General features: G+C 36.4%; 1 protein-coding gene across 1 annotated transcript in view; it reads right to left on the bottom strand.

Annotated features, from left to right (window-relative positions):
• Positions 1–583: 583 nt before the first annotated feature.
• Positions 584–20,356, bottom strand: part of C7H11orf16 (chromosome 7 C11orf16 homolog) — a 31,677-nt gene continuing 11,904 nt past the window's right edge. The window contains exons 5-9 of the mRNA XM_053689341.1: positions 17,503–18,189; positions 12,289–12,464; positions 7,147–7,319; positions 2,193–2,442; positions 584–793 (exon numbers count right to left, since the gene is read on the bottom strand). Of these exons, the coding sequence (XP_053545316.1) occupies positions 698–793; positions 2,193–2,442; positions 7,147–7,319; positions 12,289–12,464; positions 17,503–18,189 (1,382 nt within the window). The 3' untranslated portion in view covers positions 584–697. The remainder of the gene's footprint in view (positions 794–2,192; positions 2,443–7,146; positions 7,320–12,288; positions 12,465–17,502; positions 18,190–20,356) is intronic.

Raw genomic sequence — 20,356 nt, 5'->3', positions numbered from 1 at the left:
AATTAGGGTGACCATATTGCTGCTTTAAAAAGGGACACATGAAAAATACATCTGTCAGGTTTCTTATAATGGAATATTATTCAAACCATTTCTTTAAACAGCCCTGACATGTATTTTTCATATGTGTCCCTTTTTAAAGCGGCAATATGGTCAGCCTAGTCTAAATACTTATTTCAGTGTGATATTTCAGTTTTTTCTTTTTGATAAATTTGCAAAGTTAAAATTTAAATTAAATTTGCAAAAATCTGTTCTTTGCTTTGTCAGTATGGTGGTGGTATGGGGTGTTTAATTGAAACCATTTTAGCACGTGGCTGCAATATAACAAAATGTGACAAATTATGAAGGGGTCTGAATACTTCTGAATGCACTGTATGTTTGTATGGTGCATTCATATTAATTGTTTGCACCATTTGATTAACGATATGCATGTTGTTGGCAATGGCGCATAGCAGACTCAGTCTGTTAATGTCAGTGCCACCTGACACATTAAAGTATTTTGAAAGTAATTTTGACATAGATTGTTCCTTCAGTATATTCCAGTATTATTTACAACAATACACAAATTATTTATAGTAAACGTATGTCAATTTCTAATTTTGTACAAAGACACATTTATTTTACAAGCCACAAACATTCCCAAGACCTATTATGTCAGTAAAAATGTCATTCCACTGACGTAAGCCAAGATTTATTGTGGTCAGTGATTTCCATTCTGCATCTCTTTTTGCTCTGCTTCAAAAACTTTGTCTGCCACTTGCCGGTAATGATTATCTACCCTTCTCCTCCTGGCTTCCTGTGAATGGAGAAAAAAAAAACAATATAAAAATTTTGACTAGCTATATATGACATACTGAATATATTTATAGGCTTGTGATGACCCAAGTTCTTTAGACGTTAATAGTGATTTTCTGTTGAAAACCATTGGATAAGTCAAGTCATACATACAGGACATGAATCAGTGCACTTAGGGCTAGATTTATCAAAGCTTAGGCATACAGGGGTGCGTATACAGCTCGCCTGTGGCGGGGCGAAATTACCCACAGGTATTCAACATTGCAGTCCCGCCCCCTGCCCGCGCACAGCCAATCACGCGCAGGCAGGAGCTGTCACTCTCCTCGGGCCGGAGTCGACCGCGGAGATTGAATTTTGCCACCATAGAGGTGGCAAAGAGGTTAGGGAAGTGGCGGCCTGGTGACCGCTGCTTGATAAATTACGACGAGCAAGTTCTTTTGAGAACTTGCAGCCGTAGGGCTTTGGTAAATCTAGCCCTTAATGTTTGCTTTGTCCCTTTAAGCGTTTATTGTGCTCTTTTTATTTGCCTATTATAAAATTAGGAAGGTGTGGGTACAATTAATACATGTAACAAAAACACATTGTAGCATGACACCTCTTTTATGGCTTGATATTGGCCTTAAAAGAACACCAAACACTAGATACATTTCATGCACCTAATTATCGGTGCTGCAATCCTGGATAGGTTTAGAAGCAGCAACGCACTACTGGGACCTGGCTAAACACATCTGGTGAGCCAATGAAAAGAGACATATATCTACAGCCACCAATCATCAGCTAGCTCACAGTAATGCATTGCTGCTCTTGAGCCTAGGTATATTTACTCTTCAACAAAGGATACAAAGCGAACAAAGCAAATTTGACAACAAATGTAAAGTGGAAAGTTGTATAAAGCTGCATGTTCTGTCTGAATCATAAAATTTTAATAACTTTATTTTACATTTAATTTAGCAGGAAATAATCCATAGACAAAAGCGTTTGTAAATGTGATTTTTTTTGTAGCTGCAGAACTGGGCCTACAAATAATTGTTTTTAGGATGGGTGCAGGAGGAAGCCACGGAGATGCCAAATTAGCAAACTGATATGCCCCATTGACTTGCTTTATTGTTGCCCCCAAAAAGTCCAATAACAAAGCAATCCGTTGGCTGCAATAAGGTGCTGCACAATGCTTTGGTGGATTTGCACAGGGGCATTAAAGTGAGCATGTGTGGTTTTTATTAGTGCAAAAATGTATGAGAAGGTAGCCAATCAGGGGCAACATATGTGAGTAGCCACCAATTACAGGCTGTGTTCAGCATTGCTGTTCTAGAACTGACATTAATTATGTCCCCTTTTTCTGATCAAGCAATGAAGTAATTTATTTTTATGTCTTGTGTCTTCCAAATATATTCATGACTTACTGCATTATTTATTTCTTTTTGTTCGTTTATTACACATTTTTCAAACTCCTTCTGATCAATTTTCTCCCGGACGTGGCGCAAGTGATCCAGCCTGCGCTGTTCTTTCTTCTTGTCTTCAGCTGCCAACGTCTGCGTCCGTAAACTGATATTTTCATGTACCTTTTTCTTAGCGTTAATGTTTTGTACGTTTTTGATCTGTTGCTCTTTAACTTTCCTATCTTCATTCTGTAAGTGTCGCAATGTTTTATTTCTAAAAGAGAAATATAGAAATCTGTTTTATCCTTTGTCTTATGTATGGCATAATAAGCTATTAAATAAGATTACAACTAGAATATATCAACATATCAGACTCAGAGTATAAATATCATTAATAAGTCATTCTGTAAGAGGAAAGATTAATTAACAATACACGCTAAACTTTTACATGTGCACAGGCGAAAAATTTGTTTAGTCTGAAATATTTGTTTTGGATTTCTAAAATCGTTGCATTCGTCTGAATTTCGTTTATGTAGGCAGTTTAGATGAATATAGGATTCTGATTTATTACCGTTATTTCTAATGGAAACTGCTAATTATTGACAATTAATATTAACAAAAATCTTACATTATAGGATTTGAACAATTAAAATAGCCTATTTTTAAATTTAAAAGAACATAAATTCCTGTATGGCTAAAATCCAGCATTTAGTGCCAGACCAGCTAACCCTAACTTCAGTCATTAGTAATAATATGTCAGGATTGGACAGGGGACAATGGACAAATTAATGGTTAGACCCCCTGTCCATTATTACAAACAAATGAGCTTATTAACCAAACAATATAACTCCTGCACCTTTTTTTGGTGCCAAACAGCATGAGCAAATGAACAAGAGTTTTCTCACTCAGTCATTCATTTTCATCTCCTGCGTCCAGTAATGTATTTGGCTGTTTGTATATCAAACAACTCGATGAATTAGCAAAATGTAGACAAATTTGCATTCGTTCAAGACTGAATGTACATCTCTAGCTTTTACTCCTTTGAACTGTGATCTTTATTAGAGAGGGGGTTGTAGCTCTTTTATCAATCTGATTATTGGCTCTTTATACTAAATGACGAACTAGGGAACTGTGTCCAACCAACTTCATGGTGAGCGGGCAGCAGACACTGTTCAGACATAGGGGCCTATTTACCAAATGTCTGTCGGACCTGATCCGACAGTGCAGATCAGGTCCGACAGATATCGCTGAATGCGGAGAGCAATACGCTCTCCGTATTCAGCATTGCACCAGCAGCTCACAAGAGCTGCTGGTGCAACGCCGCCCCCTGCAGATTTGCGGCTAATCGGCCACCAGCAAGGGGGTGTCAATCAACCCGATCGTACTCGATCGGGTTGAAATGTGGTGATTTCTGTCCGCCTGCTCAGAGCAGGCGGACAGGGTTATGGAGCAGCAGTCCTGCAGGCTCGCCAGAAACACGGGTTATGGAGCCTGCAGGCTCGCCAGAAACACGGGCCATCAAGCTCCATTCCATTCAAGCTCCATAAAGTTTAATTAATTAAATACCATTTTTTCATCAAATATGTGCCATTTGGAGAATCAAGTTACCTTTATTTGAAAGAGGAGACTTGCATGTTTAAAATTATGGTATTAAAGGGTCTGTGGTTTTATTTATTGCTGAAAAATATAAAGTTTCAGCTCCTTCATTTTTAATCCTTTTATGTAACATTTAAATTATTGGTGTTCATCTTTGTGGCTGGCTGATAGCTGATAAAATGACTGATGAAAAAGATAGCACTATGCATTCGTTTACAAAACTACTGTTTTTTTCCCTCGCAAAATTACAACAGAGGAAGGTTTTTCTGGTTGCGTTCACAATTGCTTCTTTCATGATAGACATTACAAGTGTTTATCCACATCACTGTTAGCGATAGAGAATGTCCCACATACTACATCAGTATTTTTAAACTTTTTTATTGCTATTTCAGGCGTTGACACAATCCTTCCCATAAAGTGGTCTCTTCTTTCAGTACCCTCTGCTGATTACTTGACCTGCCTGGTTTGCCAATTCTGCCTGATCCCTGCCATGCCCTGTCTGATTGTGCTAAAACCAGGTCAGTGGCACTTAAGTCTCTTCGCAGCCCATACCGCTCCCAATGAGGCAGCCTCAGGAGCCAATCAGCAGCCCACTCTCTCCTCTCTCACAACCGAGATTGAGCCAGGTGAGAGAGGCTAGTCACGTGTGTGAGAGTGCCGTTACCGCACGTGGCAGAGCAGAGAGAGCAGAGCAGTCAACTAGTGAGTGAGTGTGACTAGTCAGACTGTTAGTCAGTGAGAGAGGCTGTCCAGTGATGACAGCAGAGCATATCATAAATCAATGTCCTTTCCTGGTGAGTAATGCCGCCAAGGAATATAGCAGAACATGCTTGTGGGAGCTTTGGCATGTTTTTGCTTGCATGCATCCTGCTGCTCAGCCCTGCAGTAAAAGTTACTACCCGGGATGGCGGCGGAGCACTTGGATTCAGACTCATGACGGTCCTGGCCTCACACTTACAGCTCATCATCTACAAGCACCTGAGCCTGTCCTGCCATTGCCTAAGTTGCCTGCATGGTTACACTTAGGACTGGACAGGTTTAATTTTAGACTCTGTGTGATTGTGCTGTGCGGTTGGTTGGTTGGCTAGCATGTGGTTAGGTAGCAGTAGCGATAGCACAGCAATTAGTATGGTGAGGTGATCCGGTCCCACATTAAATGAATATGCTTTGCCCCACATCCTGCCTGTGTGATACAGCAAACTGTGAGCTCTGCAAAATCCTCTATAGGAACCTTGCTGCGTACAATAGTGCTGCTTTGTTATTACATCTATGTCAGAGTAACAAAGCAGCTCCCTCATACACAGAAAGGTTCTTATAGAGTATTCTGCAGAGCTCACAATTTGCTGTATCAGACAGTGACAGAACACACAGGCAGGATGTGGGGCAAAGCATATTCATTTAATGTGGGACATGTGGTCAGACAGTCCAGCCATTTAAAGGAGTAGGCAAACAGGGCTACGGCCTGGGGCACCACTAGTACATTTAGGGGTGAACTGGGAGCAAACAGTCACTATTCTATTTATATAAACTGAGTTTTTCTGAAAATGCACATTTGTGTTCCTGTGCACACATTTCCTTCACACTGTCATATATTTCTTTTTTCTTAAGCTCATCATTAACCCCTTCACACAGCACTGGTTTGCACACAACTTATTTAGGCTTCATAGTGAGTTAACTGCCACTATCCACAAACATTCACTGAAACCCTCTTCAAGGGACCAGAGACATTGTTATATAATTAGTTTAATTGTAAATCACTTTCTGAGTTACTTCAATATTCGTAAAACCTCAATTTATTCTTTAGTCCCTCAATCTGTACTGCAGCCACTCCACAAACATCAATATTTACTTCCCCCTATCCTACTCAGCCTGTATACATTTTATTATAGAGCCTTACTGCTCTGTCACCTGCCATAAATCAAGGGTAAATGTTTCCTTGCTTCACTGCTTCCCACTAATTTAACTTTTAGTTGCCAGACTGCTTTGTTGATCCTCAAAACTGTTATAAATTCTATTGTCACAAACAGCCCAACCATTATTTTTTAAACAGAGCCATTTCTTCAATAATTTAAATATATTCATTTGCTTTACTATATGGTTTTGTCTGCTGGTATTGTAGCTGTATTTGAGATATACACATTACTTTACTATAGGGTTTTATCTGCTGGTATTGGAGCTGTATTTGAGATATACACATTACTTTACTATAGGGTTTTATCTGCTGGTATTGGAGTTGTATTTGAGATATACACATTACATTACTATAGAGTTTTATCTGCTGGTATTGGAGCGGAATTTGAGAAATATTTATTACTTTACTACATGCATTTATCTGCTGGCATTGGAGCTGTATTTGATATATATGCATCACTTTACTACATGCTTTTTCTGCTGGTATTGGGGTATGCACCTTTTAAACTATGCACCTTTTAAACTCTATATAGCAATCCCTTGTGAGGCTAAAAGTTAGGCAGGGCAGTTTGTGTGTGCTCCATTGAGCAGGGTTGCATGCAATGTCTTTTTCAGCTTCTCACACTTATAATAGGAAACTAGGAGTGGATTTGTGGCACCTCTTAGTATGGTAAATTATTTTTCTTTTTACAACACAGTAGTGAGTAGAGAAGAGATTGTGTATCAGTATAATTGCTTAGTAACTGGCACTGTGCCACAGAATTGTGTGAGTGGGTATGTGAGCAGAGTGTGTGTGCTTTATTCTCCAGGTAATCAACACATTTCAGTTGAGCTGGTGCTTTAGTGCAGTGTTTCTCAACCACGGTCCTCAAGTACTCCCAACAGGCCAGGTTTTTATTATAGCTGAACCGGTGCACAGGTGAAGTAATCAGCTGATCAGTAACACCATGGTTACTAACTTGCTCTCACCCATCAGCTGATTATTTCACCTGTCCACTGGTTCAGGTATAAAGCCTGTCCTGTTGGGGGGTATTTGCGACCCGCGGTATATGTGTTTCTTCAGCGTATTATATCTAGTGCCTCACCAGCCTCTGACCTCACCGCACGTCACTGGACTTTAAACAACACATCAGAGAAAAGTGTTGTGCATTTGTAAAATGGAATTAACCTGCAGCAAAAGAGAAGCCAAACATACTGTACACCAAACATGGCTCAAGACTGGTGCCAATAATATAAACACGCCCAATCGCCAATGAAAAATGTATAAGTTCTATTAACCTCTCATTTATAAGAGGAGATTATCATTTTTATGGTTGGCTGAGGCAGATATATAGTTTCAAAGAACATGTTTACTAGTGTAAACCAGAGGGTGAAGTTACCTCCCCGACCACTGTAAATATGAGATTTTAAAACCTTACACATCTTCTGTACATGATTAATCATATATTGTGATTGTATTGTAGTTACTAACCTGTGAGCCTCCTGAGTGTCACTGTACTTTTGGTCAATATATTGTTCCCTTTTTTGCTCCCAATCTCGGTGCTGCATATTTCTTTTCTGCTTCTGCTCTAGAAGTGTTTGTCTTTGGAGCAATTTTTCCACCTCAGATTCTCCAAGACGCTCTACTACAGGAGCTGCATGTTGCTGGGAAAGGTATTTAAAAATATATAAATATAAATTAAGGTTTGCCATAATATTATGACGATGACTACTGTATTTTATTTATATATTTTTATTTAAAATACTCCTTTATATTAACCCCTAAATGCCGCTAGGACGTTCCATGTCGTCCCAACAGGGCTGAACTAAAACGCTGTTAGTACAACATGGAATGTCCTACCTTTTTTGGCGTCTTGCACCCTCCTCCTTTTAGTCAATAAGAAATTGGACTGGGGGATGTACCTAGCATCGTGGCAGTCCCCCATGATCCGATCTCTGACTTGAAATCATGTGATTGCATCGACGATCGAGTGGTTTCTTTTTTCAAGCAAGTCTTTACATCGGAATGTCATTCTGATCTTAAACACTTGCCCCCGGTATGAAGGGGTCGAAGGGACCCTAAACACTAAATATATTTTCATGCACCCCCCTCTAATCATGAGTGCAGCCATTATGGAACCGAGGTTACCCTGCAGGTATCTGATGGAGAGTTGGGAAAGATAGATATCAATACGGTGGCACCCATGACTAGAGGGAGGCGGGGAATAACCTCAATACTATGCTTATAAAATGTATTTAGCGTTTAATGTCCCTTTAAGATAAAACAATAAATTTGGATAAAAAAGTAACTGATATTTACTCAATTAATAACCTTTGTGTCTAAACATTGAGTGGGATCCTGGTCTTCATCTATATGTGACTTTTGTTTAGTTATTAAGTTATTTGAAAAATATTCAATAAATATATTAAAAAAGTTTTATTAAAATTATATTTTATAACTAAATAATTATATAACTATTTTTAGGGAATCTCAAGCAATCATTTTGTAGTGATTGATTTTGAAGGGCCACATATCTTTGTAAAACATACAAGTCGCTATACAATTTGCAAAACAATGGCCTAGATTACGAGTTGTGCGTTAGGGTTAAAAAGCAGCGTTAAGAGCCCTAACGCTGCTTTTTAACGCCCGCTGGTATTACGAGCCTTGCAGGTACAGGTGTACCGCTCACTTTTTTAGCCAGACTCGGAAATACCGCAAATCCACTTACGTCAATTGCGTATCCTATATTTTCAATGGGACTTGCATAGCGCTGGTATTACGAGTCGGACCAAAAGTGAGTGGTAGACCCTCTCCTGTTTAGCCTGGTACCCCATTTAAAAGTCAGTAGTTAAGAGTTTTACACTACAATGCCGTATTATTATTATTATCGGTTATTTGTAGAGCGCCAACAGATTCCGCAGTGCTATACAGATTCCGCAGCCGTAGCATAAAACTCTTAACTAAAGTGCTAAAAAAGTACACTAACACCCATAAACTACCTATTAACCCCTAAACAGAGTCCCCCCACATCGCAAACACTAAAATAAATATTCTAACCCCTAATCTGCCGGACATCGCTGCCACTATAATAAACATATTAACCCCTAAGCCGCCGCACTCCCGCATCGCAAACACTAAATATTATTAACCCCTAATCTGCCATCCCTAACATCGCCACCACCTACCTACATTTATTAACCCCTAATCTGCCACCCCCAACGTCGCCGCCACTATATTAAATGAGTTAACCCCTAAACCTAAGTCTAACCCTAACCCCCCTAACTTTTTTTTTTTTTTTAAATTCACTTTTATTAAAGGAAACGAAGCAAGTACAATAATAACCTCAGTCAATTCTTACAATCGATATGCATACAGTTAGTACCACAGATGTTTATGCCTGACTTTAGAAAATGGTGTCCATGTAATACAGTAAGTCCAATGGGTTGAGAGCCATAGCTCCAGTGTTTGCTCTTGGTTTTACACTCCGTTCCTTTGAAGATTTTTCTCTTATTTTAAACATCTAAACAATAAAAAACTATTTACAACTTAACCCAAAACCATAAAAACGGTTGACTTTCTGTTGCCTCTGTTCTCAGTCATCAACCAGGCCGGGAGGGGGAGAGGGTGAGGGAGAGAGAGAGGTGGGAAGGGAGAAAAAAAAAACCCTAACTTAAATATAATTACAATAAATCTAAATAAAATTTCTACAATTAACTAAATTATTCCTATTTAAAACTAAATACTTACCTATAAAATAAACCATAAGCTAGCTACAATATAACTAATAGTTACATTGTAGCTAGCTTAGGGTTTATTTTAATTTTACAGGTAACTTTGTATTTATTTTAACTAGGTACAATAGTTATTAAATAGTTATTAACTATTTAATAACTACCTAGTTAAAATAAAGACAAATTTACCTGTAAAATAAAACCTAACCTAAGTTACAATTACACCTAACACTATACTATAATTAAATTAATTACCTAAATTAAATACAATTAATTACAATTAAATAAAGTTATCTAAAGTACGGAAAAAAAACACTAAATTACAGAAAATAATAAAGAAATTACAAGATTTTTAAACTAATTACACCTACTCTAATCCCCCTAACAAAATAAAAAAGCCCCCCAAAATAAAAAAAGCCCTACCCTACACTAAATTACAAATAGCTCTTAAAAGGGCCTTTTGCGGGGCATTGCCCCAAAGTAATCAGCTCTTTTACCTGTAAAAAAAAGTACAAATACCCCCCAACATTAAAACCCACACAACCAACCCTACTCTAAAACCCACCAAATCCCCCCTTAAAAAAACCTAACACTAACCCCTTGAAGATCACCTTTCCGGGAGACATCTTCACCCAACCAGGCAGAAGTGGTCCTCTAGACGGGCAGAAGTCTTCATCCAACCGGGCAGAAGTGGTCCTCCAGACAGGCAGAAGTCTTCATCAAGACGGCATCTTCTATCTTCATCCATCCGGCGCGGAGCGGGTCCATCTTCAAGACATCCGATGCGGAGCATCCTCTTCTGTCCACGGCCGCCGACTGAATGAAGGTTCCTTTAAATGACGTCATCCAAGATGGCGTCCATTCAATTCCGATTGGCTGATAGAATTCTATCAGCCAATCGGAATTAAGGTAGAAAAAATCCTATTGGCTGATCCAATCATCCAATAGGATTGAGCTGGCATTCTTTTGGCTGTTCCAATCAGCCAATAGAATGCCAGTTCAATCCTATTGGCTGATTGCATCAGCCAATAGGATTTTTTCTACCTTAATTCCGATTGGCTGATAGAATTCTATCAGCCAATCGGAATTGAAGGGATGCCATCTTGGATGACGTCATTTAAAGGAACCTTCATTCAGTCATCGGCCGTGGACAGAAGAGGATGCTCTGCGTTGGATGTCTTGAAGATGGACCCGCTCCGCGCCGGATGGATGAAGATAGAAGATGCTGTCTGGATGAAGACTTCTGCCCGTCTGGAGGACCACTTCTGCCCAGTTGGATGAAGACTTCTGCCCGTCTGGAGGACCACTTCTGCCTGGTTGGGTGAAGACGTCTCCCGGTAAGGTAATCTTCAAGGGGTTAGTGTTAGGTTTTTTTAAGGGGGGATTGGGTGGGTTTTAGAGTAGGGTTGGTTGTGTGGGTTTTAATGTTGGGGGGTATTTGTACTTTTTTTTACAGGTAAAAGAGCTGATTACTTTGGGGCAATGCCCCGCAAAAGGCCCTTATAAAGGCTATTTGTAATTTAGTGTAGGGTATGGCTTTTTTTTATTTTGGGGGGGCTTTTTTATTTTTTTAGGGGGATTAGAGTAGGTGTAATTAGTTTAAAAATCTTGTAATTTCTTTATTATTTTCTGTAATTTAGTGGGGGGGTTTCGTAAATTTATTTAATTGTAATTAATTGTATTTAATTTAGGTAATTAATTTAATTGTAGTGTAGTGTTAGTTGTAATTGTAACTTAGGTTAGGTTTTATTTTACAGGTAAATTTGTCTTTATTTTAACTAGGTAGATATTACATAGTTAATAACTATTTAATAACTATTGTACCTAGTTAAAATAAATACAAAGTTGCCTGTAAAATAAAAATAAACCCTAAGCTAGCTACAATGTAACTATTAGTTATATTGCAGCTAGCTTATGGTTTATTGTATAGGTAAGTATTTAGTTTTAAATAGGAATTATTTAGGTAATTGTAGTAATTTTATTTAGATTTATTTTAATTATATTTAATTTAGGGGGTGTTAGGGTTAGACTTAGGTTTAGGGGTTAATAACTTTATTATAGTGGTGGCGACGTTGGGGGCGGCAGATTAGGGGTTAATAAATGTAGGTAGGTTGCGGCGACATAGGGGGCGGCAGATTAGGGGTTCATAAGTATAATGTAGGTTGCGGCGGTGTCCGAAGCGGCAGATTAGGGGTTAATAATATAATGCAGGTGTCGGCGATGTCGGGGCGGCAGATTAGGGGTTAATAAGTGTAAGATTAGGGGTGTTTAGACTCGGGGTTCATGTTAGGGTGTTAGGTGTAGACATAAAATGTGTTTCCCCTTAGGAATCAATGGGGCTGCGTTAGGATCTTTACGCTGCTTTTTTGCAGGTGTTAGGTTTTTTTCTCAGCCGGCTCTCCCCCATTGATTCACCGCTAACATAAGCAGCGCTGGTATTGAGGTGAGATGTGGAGCTAAATTTTGCTCTACGCTCACTTTTTTGAGGCTAACGCCGGGTTTGTAAAAACCCATAATACCAGCGCTGTCTGTAAGTGAGTGGTGAGCATAAACTGCTCGTTAGCACCGCACCCCTGTTAACGCAAAACTCGTAATCTAGGCGAATGTGTTTTTTGTCATATGTTTGTGAAATATTGAAAACTGTTTATCAGCGAAACAAACAAATGAACAAATACAAAATTAATGAATTTGTTCATTTTGTTTATCTAATAGACAGAGAAGCAAAATAAACAAATGAAAACATTTTGTATTCGTTCATTATATAGGACACATTACGTTTCTCAGTAACCTCTCACAAGCAAAATTAAAAAAAAAAAAAAGATCTCATCACTGGTCAGTTAATAACTGTAGTGATTTTGAATAACCCTACTAGAAATTCATGTGATACATGTCGTTTACATACCTTGTAGGTTGGGTCAAAATCCTTGTGAACCAGTACATCCTTCATTGTAAGCCGTTTGAGTGGGGAATCAAAAATTGTGTCAAACAACGCGCTCTGATTGGTAGCATCAGAAAATGACACTCTGGAATCAGATGTGGGCATCTTGTTTTTTAATTTGTTTCTGGAAATGCTGCCCCCTACAAATGGTATAACATGAGTTTGTAGATTATATTACAAATGGTATAACGTGAGTTTGTAGATTATATTACAAATTATATAACGTAAATTTGTAGATTATATTACAAATGGTATAATGTTAGTTTGTAGATTATATTACAAATTGTATAACGTGAGTTTGTAGATTATATTACAAATGGTATAACGTTAGTTTGTAGATTATATTACAAATTGTATAACGTGAGTTTGTAGATTATATTACAAATTGTATAACATGAGTTTGTAGATTATATTACAAATGGTATATCATTAGTTTGTAGATTATATTATAAACGGCATAACGCGAGTTTGTAGATTATATTACAAATGGTATAACCTGAGTTTGTAGATTATATTACAAATGGTATAACGTGAGTTTGTAGATTATATTACAAATGTTATAGCGTTAGTTTGTAGATTATATAACAAATGGTATAACGTGAGTTTGTAGATTATATTACAAATAGCATAACATGAGTTTGTAGATTATATTACAAATTGTATGACGTGAGTTTGTAGATTATATTACTAATGGTATAACATGAGTTTGTAATATAATGTACAAACTCACGTTATACGATTTGTCAAATAATCTACAAACGGTATATCATGAGTTTGTAGATTATATTACAAATGGTATATCATTAGTTTGTAGATTATATTATAAACGGCATAACGCGAGTTTGTAGATTATATTACAAATGGTATAACCTGAGTTTGTAGATTATATTACAAATGGTATAACGTGAGTTTGTAGATTATATTACAAATGTTATAGCGTTAGTTTGTAGATTATATAACAAATGGTATAACGTGAGTTTGTAGATTATATTACAAATGGCATAACATGAGTTTGTAGAATATATTACAAATTGTATGACGTGAGTTTGTAGATTATATTACTAATGGTATAACATGAGTTTGTAATATAATGTACAAACTCACGTTATACGATTTGTCAAATAATCTACAAACGGTATATCATGAGTTTGTAGATTATATTATAAATGGTATATCAGGAAGTCCTAGATTATATTACAAACGGTACATCATGAGTTTGTAGATTATATTACAAATGGTATAACGTGAGTTTGTAGATTATATTACAAATGGTATATCGCGAGTTTCTAGATTATAATACAAACGGTATATCATGAGTTTCTAGATTATATTACAAACGGAATATCATGAGTTTGTAGATTATATTACAAATGGTATAACGTGAGTTTGTAGATGATATTACAAATGGTATATCGTGAGTTTGTAGATTATATTACAAACGGTATATTGTGAGTTGTATTTTATACTACAAATGCTATATCGTGAGTTTGTAGATTATAATACAAACGGTATATCATGAGTTTGTAGATTATATTACAAACAGTATATCGTGAGTTTGTAGATTATATTACAAATGGTATATTGTTAGTTTGTAGATTATATTACAAATGGTATAACGTGAGTTTGTAGATTATATTACAAATGGTATAACATGAGTTTGTAGATTATATTACAAAAAATTGTATAACGTGAGTTTGTAGATTATATTAATAATGGTATAACATGAGTTTGTAGATTATTTGACAAATCGTATAACGTGAGTTTGTAGATTATATTACAAACAGTATATAATGAGTTTGTAGATTATATTACAAATGGTATATCAGGAAGTCCTAGATTATAAGTGGTATATCGTGAGTTTTCCTAGATTGTACTACAAATGGTATATTGTAAATTCCTAGATTATTCTACAAATGGTAAATCATTAAGTCCTAGTGCAAACCTTATATATAAATATTAATGTAACTATAATAGTGTAACTACTGGAATTCTATTTTGTCATAAAAAAATGGAACTGTGTTATATATAAAGTAGAATATTATTGGAATTGTAAAATAGTAGTTATAGTTTTTATATGTATATTTTACAAAAAAAAAAAAAGCAGTTCTGTACAACCTAATGAGGTCCTCAGACATTTTAAGTCTGCAGCTCCCCTCTTCCTCAGCGCCAGTTTTTAGTGAGTTATTGTGTGTTATAATGGGAGCGGGGTAGGTGTGTATTGTGAGGTTATGATCACATTTGGAGATGTAGGGAGGGGACAGATGAAAAGCTATGGCGGCCATATTGCTGACCCTGGGACTGAGGTTGGTCGACACTGATCTTTCTAAAGTACTTCTCGGAATTATTGCACTTAAATCTTGTTTATAGATAAATAAATAATTCCAATGTGGCCCTACATTAAAAATATATGATATAACTAAGTTATAATTTGGCTTTTCCAAACCTATTTTTATGACAATTAACACTATTTCTAGAAATAGATAATAGATTAGCTGTAATATACATAATATATAACTTGTTTCTACAACATGTATGTGGCACAGGCTGTATAAGAAAGTTTTATATATATATACAGTATCTCTCAAAAGTGAGTACACCCCTCACATTTTTGTAAATATTTTATTATATCTTAACTCACTTTTGTTGCCAATGGTTTAGACATTAATGACTGTGTGTTGAGTTATTTTGAGGGGACAGCAAATTTACACTGCTGTTATACAGGCTGTGCACTCACTACTTTACATTGTAGCAAAGTGTCATTTCTTCAGTGTTGTCACATGAAAAGATATAATAAAATATTTACCAAAATATGAGGGGTGACTCACTTTTGTGAGATACTGTATAATATATATAGAAAAATCAGAAATATATCAGAGCGCCAAATCACAATGGCAGGGTCTAGGTGAAACCATATGTTCAAGAAATTTTATTCATACAGATATGGTACATAAAATTAAAAACATAAAATTATACAATTGTCTTGCTGATGTTTAGTCTGTGAATAATGTGGACCTAAGGAGGTTAAATAGCAGTGGTCCTACTAATTGTGGTATATGGTGTCAATTGATACTTATATCAAAGCGATTTAATAAGGTGTCTTGTAAATAGTAATTTGTGTGATCAGATAGTCTAGCTAGTCACTTTGATATAAGGTTTAACTTATGGAGACCACTAGCTAGACTATCTGATCACACAAATTACTATTTACAAGACACCTTATTAAATCGCTTTGATATAAGTATCAATTGACACCATATACCACAATTAGTAGGACCACTGCTATTTAACCTCCTTAGGTCCACATTATTCACAGACTAAACATCAGCAAGACAATTGTATAATTTTATGTTTTTAATCTGCCACCGTTGTACAACATTGTGAATCACCCAAGAATTTGGGCTTTTTATACATTGTGAAATCTTGGATCCTTGATTATTTGTTTTTATTTGTTTAATCTGCAATTTTATTTATGTTTTATGTACCATATCTGTATGAATAAAATTTCTTGAACATATGGTTTCACCTAGACCCTGCCATTGTGATTTGGCGCTCTGATATATTTCTGATTTTTCTGTATCTTCATTTGCATTTGACCGCTAGGGGTCAATTTATCAGAGCCACAGGTCCCCCAAAGTAGTAGGCGCTCTGTGTACCATCATATTGTATAATATATATATATATATATATATATATACTGTATAATAAAAACATATATATATATGTATATATATATATATATATATATATATATATACTGTATAATAAAAACATTATAGTAAAAAAAAAAGCTAAAGTTTTGTTCACTGTCGAATGTGGAAGTAGGAGGTTATTTTCGGTATTCAGATCTTTTCGGAGCCTAATATCCTCTTATGCAAGTGAAACACACATCTGGTTTTGCACATATCTTAGTGTGTTTCACTTGCATAAGAGGATATTAGGCTCCGAAAAGATCTGAATACCGAAAATAACCTCCTACTTCCGCATTCGGCAGTGAACAAAACATCTAGTGATAAGCCCAATTGATTGTCCCTATTTCCGGTGAATGCATTTAATCATAGTGTGAATTGTGTTAGGGAAGGTCTCCGCAGAGGATTGTTTGTGCAGTAAACCTATTGACTAACATGGTATCTATTTAATAATAAATTCCTTCTCTCAAATTATTGCTCATGATGATGATAACTGATTAGGTTATTGTAATCATCACATTTTATAGTTCTTGCAATTCATTTTTATATGTAAATATTAAAAGTTCAGTTTTATTTGGCTTGGTTTGCAATCCTGGGATTGAAATGTATTTAATTGTATTGTTGCATAAATGTTAGTGCCCAAAAATTAACTCTGTATGTGTCATGTGACTGTAATCTTGAAATAACCTCTAAGTAAAACAGATGCTTTAAAAAATAAATAAAATAGAAGCTAAGGATATTGTACTGGGTAAAAATTAGGCTTATCCCATTGTTTTCTTTTTTTAATTCTTTTTTTCTGTATTTTTAATTTATATGTGTTTTATGTAATGTATTTATTATTATTCATTTGTTTATTGTTCCTTATTTTTTATTGATTTTACAATAAGCTTAGTATATTCTTTCTCCCAGCTTTATCATACTTAATTTAAAGGGACAGTCTACACCAGAATTTTTATTGTTTTAAAAGATAGATAATCCCTTTATTACCCATTTCCCAGTTTTGCATAACTAACACAGTTATAATAATATACTTTTAACCTCTGTGATTATCTTGTATCTAAGCCTCTGCAAACTGCCCCTTTTTTCAGTTCTTTTGACAGACTTGCAGTCTAGCCAATCAGTGCCTGCTCCCAGATAACTTCTCGTGCACGAGCACAGTGTTATCTATTTGAAATACGTGAACTAACACCCTCTAGTGGTGAAAAACTGTTAAAATGCAATCTGAAAGAGGTGGGCTTCAAGGTCTAAGAAATTAGCATATGAACCTCCTAGGTTAAGCTTTCAACTAAGAATACCAAGAGAACAAAGCAAAATTGGTGATAAAAGTAAATTGGAAAATTGTTTAAAATTACATGCTCTATCTGAATCATGAAAGTTTATTTTGGCCTAGACTGTCCCTTTAATGGGAAAAGGCTTAATTAGCTGGTAAACTTGCAGTACCATAGACTTAGTGGTAGAACTATAGCCGTCTTGTGGGCAGAGAAAGAAGTACCTGGCTTTCGATGACTTGGCTCTGGATGGCTTCGTTTCCAGTATCTCCATTCTGGTCTTTCCCCACTATAGAGGCTGGGCTTATCCCACAGGCTGGAATCTGTGTTGACTGCGCTGTCTACCATTGTACTTAGGGTGCTCTTGGATAGATACGTTTCCCCATCGCTTTGGTCATCAGAATCATCATCAGACAAGGAAGAATATGATGAATAGAGGAGGGAAGTGTCCGTCTTGGGACTTTCCCTTTCTTTATTGATTGTTTTATTTTTTTCATCATCTTCCTTCTCTTTCCTGCTCTGGACATAGACTGTAGTTGTGGGTGAAAGAGGCCACCAGTGCTCACATTTGGGATTATAGCAACAAGTACATTTAGATTGTGTTGGAAAGCAGCAGCACGAGCAATGCTGGTGAATGTGCTGTGTATGTGCACCATGGTGGTGCCACTTGTGCTTGCAAAAGTGATCAGTAGTGCACATGCGATCAGGCACTGAAGTGAACCTGTCTGTAAAAACGTAAGTAGTGGACAACGGATCACTACCCCAAAGCTTTTGCTTGGTGCTGATAGGCATGTGAAGCTTATCTAAAACCATCCTGTAGACTGAGGGCGAGATCCAAACTGCCACTCCAATTGGCACATTTACTTTCTTCCCATTCCAGAAACTGACTGTAAGTTCCTCATCTTCCATGGCTATTAAAACAACATTTTTCAGTGACAACAATACAATCCAGAGCTCACGCACACATACATACATAATATAAATTACATACAGTAGTACTTTTAAAAAAAAATCTATAATTCTTTTAAGGGACATAAAAAAAAATGTCGCTGTCACCTGAGCTGGTTTGATTTATAGAGCAAGTTAATAGTGAAAACCCATAGCACTACTCCTATTGCTAATGTATGTTTCAGGGATACTGCCACTTTAAATGATTAGTTTGCTTTTGTTTAACTTGATTTGTGGCGTTTATGTGCCAAGTATCAATTAGCATTATTTACAAACTCAGTCAAGAGGAGTGAAAGAAGGATTCTCTTTAATCACTCTATTAATCCCTTTTATTTAATGTTACTATTTCCCTGCTCAAATATAAATGTGAAAAACAGGAGCAGAGAATTTACCAGACAGCTGCTGCTTTTTGTAACATAGAGTGAGACTTGACTCACATGAGTCAATATTAATACCATTGCTACTATTCGGCTAGATTACCAGTTGTGCGTTAAGGTAAAAAAGCATCGTTAAGAGGTCCTAACGCTGCTTTTTTTACACCCGCTGGTATTGCGAGTCTTGCAGGTTTAGGGTCACCGCACACTTTTTTGGCCTTACCGCAAAACTACTTACGTAAACTTTGTAAAGTCTTTTCTCTATGGGACTTCCATAGCGCTGATATTACGAGTCTGTCCTGGGAGGCCAAAAAGTGAGCGGTACACCCTACCCTGTCAAGAGTCCTAACGCATTTAAAAGTCAGTAGTTATGAGTTTTATGGTACAACGCTGTAACATAAAACTCATAACTAAAGTGCTAAAAAGTACACTAACACCCATAAACTACCTATTAACCCAAAAACTGAGGCCCTCTCGCATCGCAAATACTATAATAAAAATTTTAACCCCTAATCTGCTGCTCCGGACACCGCCGCCACCTACATTATATTTATGAACCCCTAATCTGCTGCCCCCAACATCGCCAACACCTACATACTATTTATTAACCCCTAATCTGCCGCCCCCACTATATTAAAGTTATTAACCCCTAAATCTAACCCTAACCCTAACATCCCCTAACTTAAATATAATTACAATAAATCTAAATAAATATTACTATCATTAACTAAATTATTCCTATTTAAAACTAAATACTTACCAGTAAAATAAACCCTATGATAGCTACAATATAACTATTAGTTACATTGTAGCTATATTAGGGTTTATTTTTATTTTACAGGCAAGTTTGTATTTATTTTAACTAGGTAGAATAGTTATTAAATAGTTATTAACTATTTAATAACTACCTAGCTAAAATAAATACAAAAGTACCTGTAAAATAAAACCTAACCTAAGTTACACTAACACCTAACACTAAACTATAATTAAATCAATTAACTAAATTAAATACAATTACCTAAATTAAATTAAATTAGCTAAAGTACAAAGAAAACAAACACTAAATTACAGAAAATAATATACAAATTACAGATATTTAAACTAATTACACCTAATCTAATAGCCCTATTAAAATAAAAAAAAGCCCCCCCCAAAATAAAAAAAGCCCTAGCCTAAACTAAACTACCAATAGCCCTTAAAAGGGCCTTTTGCGGGGCATTGTCCCAAAGTAATCAGCTCTTTTACCTGTAAAAAAAAATACAAACAACCTCCCCAACAGTAAAACCCACAACCCACACAACCAACCCCCCAAATAAAATACTAACTAAAAAAACCTAAGCTCCCCATTGCCCTGAAAAGGTCTTTTGGATGGGTATTGCCCTTAAAAGGGCAGTTAGCTCTATTGCAGCCCAAAGTCCCTAACCTAAAAATAAAACCCATTTAATACACCCTTAAAAAAACCTAACACTAACACCCTGAAGATCGACTTACCGGGAGAAGTCTTCATCCAAGCCGGGCGAAGTGGTCCTCCAGACGGGCAGAAGTCTTCATCCAGACGGCATCTTCTATCTTCATCCATCCGACGCGGAGCAGCTCCATCTTCAAGACATCCGACGCGGAGCATCCTCTTCATCCGACGACTAAAGCTGAATGAAGGTACTTTTCCAATCAGCCAATAGAATGCGAGCTCAATACTATTGGCTGATTGGATCAGCCAATAGGATTGAACTTCAATCCTATTGGCTGATTGCATCAG

This window comes from Bombina bombina, chromosome 7, assembly GCF_027579735.1.
Source record: "Bombina bombina isolate aBomBom1 chromosome 7, aBomBom1.pri, whole genome shotgun sequence".
NCBI lineage: Eukaryota > Metazoa > Chordata > Amphibia > Anura > Bombinatoridae > Bombina > Bombina bombina.
Note: the sequence above shows the minus strand (reverse complement) of the source record. Positions and strands in the feature narration are given on the sequence as shown.